Here is a 10724-nt window from a genome sequence, read left to right on the forward strand (position 1 = left end):
TCCAGTGAAATACGTCCTACATGAAACTGCTCACAACAACGTCTGTGGATTATCTTCAGGAACTGGGTCAAATTTTCTGGAAAAAGACTTTGTCGTCAGTTTGTCACATTATATTCAAGAGAAGGCTGACATCTCCCACATCAGTCAATATCTCCAGCGTCAAAACAGTCTTATTGATAAACAGCAGAGCAGGTAAGAGAAGAAAATATGTATTTTTATTTTGAGATTTAACTCTCCTTTTTACACTCAGTAACACACACAGATCCAGAAACACCAGGACACACACAACTCCAATTCTACATGATGCTCTACACCTTAATATTGCACACTTCTATGGATATTGCACACTTCTATGGATATTGCTTATGTTCTGTACAGTATAGTTATTAGATAACTGGTAGTTGTTTCCATTATTTCTAAGCAGAAGGACGTGATCTTAAGTTATAGCTAAATGGTTCGATGAGATAAAAAAATTATGTCACCATCTATTGTCGACAATAACAAAACTCTCATGTTAAATGCCCCGATACTCTCAAAATGGTCCAATTATACTCTATTGATACATGTATTAATATCGTTTTTCCAGAAATTACAGAAAGACATCATATAATGAGATGTCCTCAATTAGAAAAAAAAGTCATACTACAGCATGTTGAAAATTTTCATGAAAACGTCATAATATTTTAAATGCCCGATACTCTCAGATTGGCCTTATTATAGCCTGTTGATACATGTAGTAGGGTGGCTTTTCCAGAAATAACAGAACACTGTATAATGAGATGTCCACAATTTGAAAAAAAGTCATACTATAGCATGTTGATTTTTTTTTAAGAAAAGTCATTTTAAAATAGTATGTAGTATCCCCCCCCCCCCCGAATTAACAAAAAACTAGTGATGTGCCAATGAAGCCTCATGAAGCATTTTCTGAGCCCACTAGATGGCGCTCTATGTTCAACAAAGGACTGAAAGCACTATTAATTACTATTGCTTTTTCTTTAGAACAAGAGCACCATCTAGTGGTCTCAGAACATAAGGAAAATGCTTCATGAAGCTTCATTGGACCATCACTACAAAAAACACCATATTTTGGGGCGTCCCGGTGGCTCACACTGGTAGAGCGCTTACCACTAAGGATGAGTCCTTGCTGCGGTGGAGCCGGGTTCGAAACCGGCCTGAGCTCCCTTTGCTGCATGTCTTCCCCTCTATCATCCCCTTTCACTCTATCACTTTCAATAAAAGCATAAAAATGCCAAAAAAAGAATCTTGAAAAAAAAAACACACCATATTTTAAGATTAAATTTGAAAAAAAGTCATACTATAGCATGTCGAAATTTTTCCAAAAATAAGTCGTGACATTTTAAAATAACTAAAAATGCTCAAAAAGGCCCAATTATAGTCTCTTGATACATCTAGTAGGGTGGCTTTTCCAGAAATAACAAAAAAAAACACCATATTTTGAGATATTTCCGCAGTAATGTGCCAGCCCACTGTTCCTTGCAAAAAAAAGGATGGGTTAAATGCAGAGGTCAAATTTTCCCATTGTGGGATTAATAAAGTAATTAATCGAATCGAATCGAAATAACACAAAAACATGATTTTTTGAGGTGTTCAAAATTGGGGAAAAAAAGTCATACTAATAGGTCTACCTATATAGAGCTGTGTGTGTGTGTGTGTGTGTGTGTGTGTGTGTGTGTGTGTGTGTGTGTGTGTGATAAAATTTGGGATTTTTTTTAAACTCACTTCTTCATTTCACATGACATGACAAACACACATCACATACACATACATTAAGAACACACATAAGGAGATGCTATTAAAGTTTTAGTTCTAACATATAATCATGCCCTCACATCCTATCTTCAAATATTTTAAAATTCGGGATTTTCTTAAAGAATTATCTATTTATTTTGGCTGCTGGCTGCAATGGATTGTCGTTTTCCCCTTGACCACGCCCCCAACTACCATACGTCACCGCAACTTCTCACGCATGCGCATACACAGACAAGGAAGGCATGCTGCCAGTCATGTGACAATAACAAAACTCCCATCAGGTCACACACAACGTGGAACTTCTGCTGAGTTTACAAAAACAAAACTCTTGTCACCTTTTTGTAAGTATTTGCAATGTAGTGTGAGGATTTCTAAACTAATGTCATCGGAGCTATGTTGTGCTGTTCGCCACTCTGTACCTCATTAATGCTTTTCCCCGGCTGCTCAGGCTAAAGTCCCGCACCGAGTCTGTCAGTCTGTCTGTCCGGAGGGTCGTTGTCCTCTGCAGTGACAGTCAGACCTTCAGCATGGCTCCACTCAAGTTCTGTGCCAATCTGTCCTGGCTGTTCACGGAGCTGCCGGACTTCAGTCAGAGGATGTACGCGGCTGCCTCTGCCGGCTTCAAGGCGGTGGAGGCGGCCTGGCTCTACGACTCAGACCTGCAGGAGCTGCAGAGAGCCAGAGAGGCGACAGGACTGGAGCTGGTCCTCATCAACACCCCGCCAGGTAAGTTTATGTTCAACTAAAGGCCTTTAATACCAGCATGGGCCACACACACAGAGTTCTGATACTGACATTGTCCATAATAATTAAAATATGATGATGGTAATGATGAGATGAATGTGTGTTGCAGGCATCTTGTACTTTAGAGGCAGATATAGTACTTTTTTACTCCACTACATTTAGCTGACAGCTGTAGTTACTTTTCAGGTCGAGATTTAACATAAAAAAACATCATACATTTAAAGTGATTAGATGTTTTCTTAAAATGAAACCTCATAACAGTATATTAAGTAGTTGAAATGAGCCCTACCTTGAGAAAATTAAAATGGTACAATACAAATAATATATTTAGAACATATAAAACAATCTGAGTGGGGTCATTCTGAATAACGAGTACTTTTACTTTTGATACTTTTAGTACATTTTGATGCTGATACTTTTATACTTTTCAGTAAGTTTTGAATGCAGGACTTTTACTTGTAGTGGAGTAATTACACAGTGTGGTATTAGTACTTTTACTTAAGTAAGAGATCTGAATACTTCTTCCACCACTGGTTGCAGGAGATATAAAAGGAGGTGATCTTGGTCTTGGAGCGGTTCCTGGCAGAGAGACAGAGTTCAGACAAGGTCTGGATCTGGCTCTGAAGTACGCTAAAGCTTTGGACTGCAAACGGTGAGACACTGGAAAAGTAAAGTTAACCTTCATACTGTTTTCACCCGTAAAACCTCTGTATAATGCACCTGCATATTTTAAAAAAGCAAGTTTTCCCCTTTTTAGATTTGCATGTCTTTATAACATATTTGTTGTGAATTGCTCAGGATCCACCTGATGGCTGGGAGGCTCCCAGTGGGCTCAAACAGAGTCACAGTGGCCAAAGACATGGAGGAGATCTTTGTTCAGAACCTGAACTACGCTGCCGATATCCTCTCAAAGGTAGGTGACCCTTTCTGTCCAACACAACATCAACTCATCAGCAGTATTAATGAAATCAAACTGGATTTTGCTGCAGAAATATAGTGGGATACTGCTCAGAAAAGTAGTATATATGTATGATTAAAACAAATAGAATGGATATGATTTTTATACTTACTATGCAATACACTGCAATAATGAGAAAATAGGTCACTTAGGTATATACTAAGCTATATAAGTAAACAACAAAACACATTTTTGAGTTTTTGATTTCTGTGTTTTAATAGATAATGTAAATTATTTTGTTTCATAATAGTTAAACCTGATCCACATGAATTATATAACTGTGATATTCCTAAAGGATCCCTCCGATGAATGTTGTCTCTGTTCACAGGAAGGAATTACTGGTTTGATTGAGCCAATCAACACAAGGATAACAGATCCCAGGTACTTCCTGGATTCTCCTCATCAAGGTAAGACAGTGTCCAATTAAGAAAACTTGTCACTAACTAGCATGAACAGCACTTATGGTTCCTGTCCACAGGATCTATGATTTCCATGCTTCTGATATATTGTCCAAGTAGTGTTACAGCACAGTTGTTGAGGCTTTGGCCACTTTATGCAACTCAGGAGCATCCGCCGTGACTCACAGCCTCTGGAAAAACTGCAGATAAACTTTTAAAATAACTGTTATTGATCTAAAATGTCTTTCAGGATTCAGCAACTGCATGGTTTATGTCTCTTCTCTGATGTTTTCAGAAACACTTTCCAGTGAACTGGTGGTGGAAAAAGTATTCAGATCTCTTACTGCAGTAAAAGTACTAATACCACACTGTGAAATTACTCCACTACAGTAAAAGTCCTGCATTCAAAACTTACTGAAGTGAAAGTACAAAAGTATCACCATCAAAATGTACTTAAAGTATCAAAAGTAAAAGTACTTGTTATGCAGAATGGACCCACTCAGATTGTTTTATATGTTCTAAATATATTATTAGATTATTATTATTGATGCATTTGTGTAAGCAGCATTTTAATTTTCTCAAGGTAGGGCTCATTTTAACTACTTAATATACTGTTATGAGGTATCATTTAAAAACAAATGTCTAATAACTTTAGTTTTTCATGTTAAATCTTGACTCAAAAAGTAACTAAAGCTGTCAGTAAAAAATGCAATATTTGCCGCAAAATGTAGTGGAGTAGAAGTATAAAGTTACATAAAATGGAAATACTCAAGAGAAGTGCAAGTACCTCAAAATTGTACTTAAGTAAAAGTACAAAAATTTCAGCATCAAAATTTACTTAAAGTATCAAAAGAAATTTCCTCAATTTAACTACTTTGTATAATGTTATGATGTTTAATTAAAAAAAATGTCTAATAACTTTAAATGTATCATGTTTTTATGTTAAATCTGACCTGAAAAGTAACTAAAGCTGTCAGCTAAATGTAGTGGAGTAAAAAGTTCAACATTTACCTCTAAATGTAGTGGAGTAGAAGTATAAAGTTACATAAAATGAAAACACTCCAATAAAGTGCCTCAAAATTGTACTTGAGTAAATGTACTTAGTTACCTTCCAACACTGCATACATCTGATTTTATTCGATTATCTGGCCAGTTATAAGCAATTTGTTGCAGTGACACAAACTGTCATTTAACGTAAAGTTAAACCTTATATTTTCATAAATTGATGTCAGAATGCCAGTGTGTTCCTGTATGTTGTAGCTCAATGGATTTGATGCCAGCGTTTGATCTTATTTTGAACATTGTGCGTCTGTGTCCTATTTCTGCCACTTCTCTTGAGGGAAACACACCTTCTGTCTGGAATATAAAATGTTTGGCTTCCTGCCATGAGCTGTTTGTGTATGTTTCATCCTCCTCTTTGTGTCTGTAGCTGCTGCGATCCTGGAGAAGGTTGGAAAGCCAAACATCAAACTGCAAATGGTGGGTGGTGCTTTGGAAATTTATCTTAAAAAAATACTCTTAAAAAAAGAAACTCTTTGACTTATCAGATGTCTAAACTGTTTTTAGGATGTCTTTCACTGGCAAATAATGGATGGAAACCTGACCCAAAACATGCACAAGTATTTTCCCATAATTGGTGAGTAACATCTCTGGATTCTGAATTAGTTTTACACAACGTCCCAACTTTTTTGGAATCAGGGCTTTAAGCCTCACTGACCAGTATCAAGTTTCATATCGTATCATATTGCTTCTTTCATCAGTTGAATGCCTGATTCCCCTAAATTCCTCTTTTAAATCCCTCGCCAAGTGGTGGAATGTAACTAAGTACATTTACTCAAGTACTCTACATAAGTACAATTTTGAAGTACTTTGAGGTACTTTTATGTAACTTTATACTTCTATTTCACTACATTTAGAGGCAAATTGTGTACTTTTTACTCCACTACATTTAGCTGACAGCTTTCAGGTTGAAATTTAACATAAAAACATGATCAATTTATACATTTTTTAGAGTTAAACCTCATAACAGTATATTAAGCAGTTAAAATGACCCCTATCTTTACAAAATGAAAACACTGCTTACATAAATGCATCAAAAATAACAATACAATAATAACAATACAATAATATATTTGGAATATTTTAAACATTCTTTTTACTCCACTACATTAAGCTGTCAGCTTTAGTTACTTTTCAGGTTAAGATTTAACATAAAAACATACATTTAAAGTGATTAGATGTTTTCTTAAAATTAAACCTCATAACAGTATATTAAGTAGTTAATGTGAGCCATACCTTGAGAAAGTTAAAATGGTACTAAGAAGTAATCTAATTTTAGAATATATAAAACAATCTGAGTGGGTTTATTTTGCATAATGCATACTTTTACTTTTGATACTTTAAGTACATTTTCTGATACTTACCAGTAACCAGTATCAAGTTTCATTTCGTATCATATTGCTTCTTTCATCAGCTGTATGTTGAATGCCTGATTCCCCTAAATTCCTCTTTTGAAACCCTCGCTAAGTGGTGGAATGTAACTAAGTACATTTACTCAAGTACTCTACTTAAGTACAGTTTTGAGGTACTTGTACTTTACTTTAGTGCTTCTACATATATAACTTTATACTTTTACTTCACTCCATTTTTTGAGGCAAGTATTGTACTTTTTTTACTCCACTACATTTAGCTGACAGCTTTAATTACTTTTCAGGTTGAGATTTAACATACATTGTTTTTAAAATAATTATTTATAAATTAAATCACATAACAGTATATTAAGTCGTTAAAATGAGCCATATCTTAGTATAATGCTGCTTACATAAATGCATCAAAAATAATAATACAGTATTATAATTGGGATATATAAAACAGTCTGAGTGGGTCTATTCTACATACCGAGTACTTTAACTTTTGATGCTTTAAGTACATTTAAAACCATACATTTTGATGCTGATACTTTTGTACTTTTACTTGTAGTGGAGTAATTTCACAGTGTGGTATTAGTACTTTTACATTTACATTTACATTTAGTCATTTAGCAGACGCTTTTATCCAAAGCGACTTACAGGAAGAGTAAAAGCAAACAATCAAGGTATAGTGCAATAAGAGCTATTAGTGCATCAATAAGTGCTAGTGACAATTCTTTGAGGAGTAGAATTATCGTGTGGTCTAGGAGAGAAGATGCTCTCTGAAGAGCTGGGTCTTCAGGAGTTTTTTAAAGGTAGAGAGGGATGCCCCTGCTCTGGTTGGAACTGGTAGTGTGTTCCACCAGCGGGGAACAAGAAATGCAAAGAGTCTGGATTGTCTTGGACCAACGGGGGGCAGAGCCAGGCGCCGTTCATTGGAAGAGCGCAACGGTAGTGAGGTAGCGTATGTCTGAATCAGGGCGTTCAGGTAGGTAGGAGCAGTACCGGAGACAACTTTGTAGGCCAGCATTAGAGATTTGAATTTGATGCGGGCTGCAACAGGTAGCCAGTGGAGCTAAATGAGAAGCGGTGTGACATGTGACCTTTTTGGCTGGTTGTAGACCAGGCGCGCCGCCGCGTTCTGGATCATCTGAAGCGGTTTTACTGAGCAGGCTGGCAGGCCTGTCAGGAGGGCATTATGGAGTAAGAGATCTGAAGTGAGAGATCTGAATACTTTTTCCAACACCTGTGTATACTTTGTTTTGCCTTCCATTGATTCTTGACTTTAAAAAGTTTTGTGTTGGGTTGAACTTCAACGAGGCAACGAGAGGACGGTGGATTTAACAACCTGGAAGTAAAAAAAACAACCAAACTGTGATTATGATTGTGCTGCTTTAACTACTGAGGATAAAAACGTGCAACTGTCATGACGGCAGGTAATAAAGACAGAGTGGTCTCTCTCAGGTCATGTTCAGATCGCTCAGGTTCCTGAGAGGAACGAGCCCGACAGCGCTGGAGAGCTCAACTACAGATACCTGTTCAACATGCTGGAGGACCTGGACTACCAGGGGTACATCGGCTGTGAATACAAGCCGCTAGGTGAGTAGCTTATTTAAGTAATTATGGAATTGGGAAAAGGAAAGTGTTCATAATCATCTCTGTCCACTTTAGGCTCCACAAAGGAAGGTCTGGGCTGGTTCACAGATTACTCCACACACAGCAAGTCCTGAGCACAGCAACCAGCCACCAAGCTGCAGAGACGTCATTATCTGTATTAGTGAGGGCAAAAATGATGGAAATGATCTGTTTCTGTTTCTGTGTTCAGATAAAATGGTTTATACTGGAAGTCACATAAGTTTTCAAAGCATCAAATTTGTTTGAATTTATAACTCATAACATTTATAACAATCTTTGACATTTATAACATTTAACTAACTTTGAACTTGCTAGCAGTGGTGGAAAGTAACTAAGTACATTTACTCAAGTACTCTCCTTAAGTACAATTTTGAGGTACTTGTACTTTACTTGGGTTTTTCCATTTTATGTGACTTTATAATTCTACTTCACTACATTTTGAGCTAATATTGTACTTTTTACTCCACTACATTTAACTAACAGCTTTAGTTACTTTTCAGGTTGAAATTTAACATAAAGAAATATATCAATTTAAAATGATTACACGTTTATAAAATAAACCTCATAACAGTGTATTAAGTCGTTAAATGAGCCCTTCCTTGTGGTTATTCATAAAAGCATCAATATTAATAATCCTATAATACATTTGGAATATATATAAACAATCTGAGTGGGTCCATTCTGCATAACGAGTACTTTTTCTTTTGATACTTTAAGTACATTTTGATGCTTTTGTACTTTTACTTCAGTAAGTTTTGAATGCAGGACTTTTACTGTAGTGGAGTAATTTCACAGTGTGGTGTTAGTAATTTTACTTAAGTAAGCGATCTGAATACTTTTTTCACCACTGCTTGCTTGTGATCAGAGTGCCGTTTGAGCTCTAGATTACTGCTGAAAAGTAATGACTTACTGTGATCACTTACTGCCTTTTACAACTTTTCAAGGTTAGTAATAATTTAAAACATTTTAAAACAACAAAATGGATTGCATAACTGTATAATTGGCTTTGTGGTTGAAGTTTGTTAAATGATGTTAAAAGGAAATCTATGGTAAATCTGCTAATGTTAGCCAGTTCGCCACCTGAACTGGTGAATGTTTTTGTGTGTAAATCATGATATGTAAATCTTTTTTAATTGTAAATTAAATGAGGAACAATCTGTTTTAAGTACTTCAGTTCAGACTAATTTAGTTTGTTGAAGTGATCAAGTTACATTCATACTTGGTCTTGGAATGAAGACCTTGTTTTTGAGTATTTGTTAGTGATGTGCCAATCAAACCTCATGAAGCATTTTCTTTATTTTCTGAGCCCACTAGATGGTGCTCTTGGTTTAAAGAAAAAGGCTCAAGCAATAATAATCAATTGTGCTTTCAGTCCTTTGTGGAACATAGCTTATGTTAATACCAATGTTGGCTAATGTCAGCTCTGGCGGTCGTGGGTGCTCTTATAAATATTTGTAAAGAATGTTTTCTATTCTATTGAATACGTATTAATTAAGCAAGTGTAGAGCTGAGCAATGTTCGAAGAATGAGCTATGAGGACCGTGCATCGGTCATAGTTAGTAGAGGTGGGGAAAAAATTGAGTCAGCATAGTTTTGAGATATTTTTTGCGTGGCAATTTTGGCAGCATTTTCGGAATATACCAGCCGGCAACCTTATGGTCTGAGCAGTTAGGCCTTAAGCTGCATGCTACCAAAAATTCCAGCAGGGGGCGCTGACGGCGGCTGCAGAAGCATTTTGGTCCATTCATTTCAATACAAAATGAGAAAACTTCTCACTTGAATTATTACCTCAGAATTTTTTTTTTTTAGGACAACAATATGGTCTCAATCACTTTTAAAAAATCTTCTTCAAGAGAGTTAAATGTTAATAGTGTAAACAATGCACCAATTTGGAAGAAAATAGAAGATAATAAATTGTATGATTTGGGGCGTGGTTACCTTTGATTGACAGGTGAGCTGTCATTAGGAGAGAAGTAAAGCATCCACGGCAACATGTCAATAAAGTAAAAAAAATGACATTTAGCGGTTCGCTCATAACTTTAACCCTTTCACAGTATTTTCACTTAATGACAGTTTATTTGAACATTTTGTTCATTAAAAATGTCTTGTTCAGTGTTTGGTTGGACCAACAGACAGTTGTTCATTTTTCGTAGTTAAGTAACGAACATTTTTTTTCACGTCACAGTCACTACGTCCATTATTTATATACAGTCTATGGATTTAACACTTTTCAAAAATCACTTTAAAGAATTATGTTTCACATTATCTACTCACACAGAGTATGCATCCTGCCTCTGCAGCCTTTTACTGCAGCCTTCCACGTTTTGATGCATCCATATAACTTTATTTCCATACGTAGCCTTTGCCCCTACGATGCATGTTCCAGTGGGACAGGATTAGCATGTCGGGAAGAATTTAATGCAACAACTGTAGGGATGTAAAGTGGTCCCAGAGCAGCCTACGGAGCCTGCAGCACAGCCAGGCACACTGTGTGAATTAAGCAGCGCTTCATGCAAGGCTAACAGGTTCATTCATGTAGAAGTAGAAGTCAGCTTTAATTGCTGCTTCCTGTTTTTCCATCAGTTACTCTCTGACTTTAAGTTGACTTAATTTGTAACGGGTTTTTTAAACTCTGACAGTATTATGCTTCAACAGCAGCAGGTTCTTTTATCCATGGTCGTGATTGTTCTCCTATAGGTATCAGGTGTAAATAAATGGCTTGACCCCTCGTGTTTTTATTAAGACCGTGACTATTTTGGCCTCTCTGCTCTTTCCATTTACGTGAATCTTTCCTGAAGAGAAATATTAGTT

At 36.3% G+C, this 10724-nt stretch overlaps 1 protein-coding gene across 1 annotated transcript; it reads left to right on the forward strand.

The window, feature by feature from the left end:
- The first annotated feature begins 2004 nt into the window (after nucleotides 1-2004).
- Nucleotides 2005-9899, forward strand: hyi (hydroxypyruvate isomerase). Its single transcript, XM_059341890.1, has 9 exons — nucleotides 2005-2111; nucleotides 2219-2496; nucleotides 3055-3166; nucleotides 3313-3427; nucleotides 3801-3879; nucleotides 5300-5349; nucleotides 5437-5506; nucleotides 7743-7877; nucleotides 7950-9899. The coding sequence occupies exons 2-9, from the start codon at nucleotides 2298-2300 to the stop codon at nucleotides 8006-8008; spliced, it is 819 nt and encodes a 272-aa protein (XP_059197873.1). The 5' UTR covers nucleotides 2005-2111; nucleotides 2219-2297; the 3' UTR covers nucleotides 8009-9899.
- Nucleotides 9900-10724: the final 825 nt, after the last annotated feature.

This window comes from Centropristis striata, chromosome 9, assembly GCF_030273125.1.
Source record: "Centropristis striata isolate RG_2023a ecotype Rhode Island chromosome 9, C.striata_1.0, whole genome shotgun sequence".
Lineage (NCBI taxonomy): Eukaryota > Metazoa > Chordata > Actinopteri > Perciformes > Serranidae > Centropristis > Centropristis striata.

Excerpts from the sequence above, each read along its gene's own strand:
- hyi (XM_059341890.1), top strand. The coding sequence starts at position 2,298 with ATGGCTCCACTCAAGTTCTGTGCCAATCTGTCCTGGCTGTTCACGGAG. Across the intron at positions 2,497-3,054 it reads CCTCATCAACACCCCGCCAG|GAGATATAAAAGGAGGTGAT; the intron begins GTAAGTTTATGT and ends CACTGGTTGCAG. Across the intron at positions 3,428-3,800 it reads CTGCCGATATCCTCTCAAAG|GAAGGAATTACTGGTTTGAT; the intron begins GTAGGTGACCCT and ends CTCTGTTCACAG.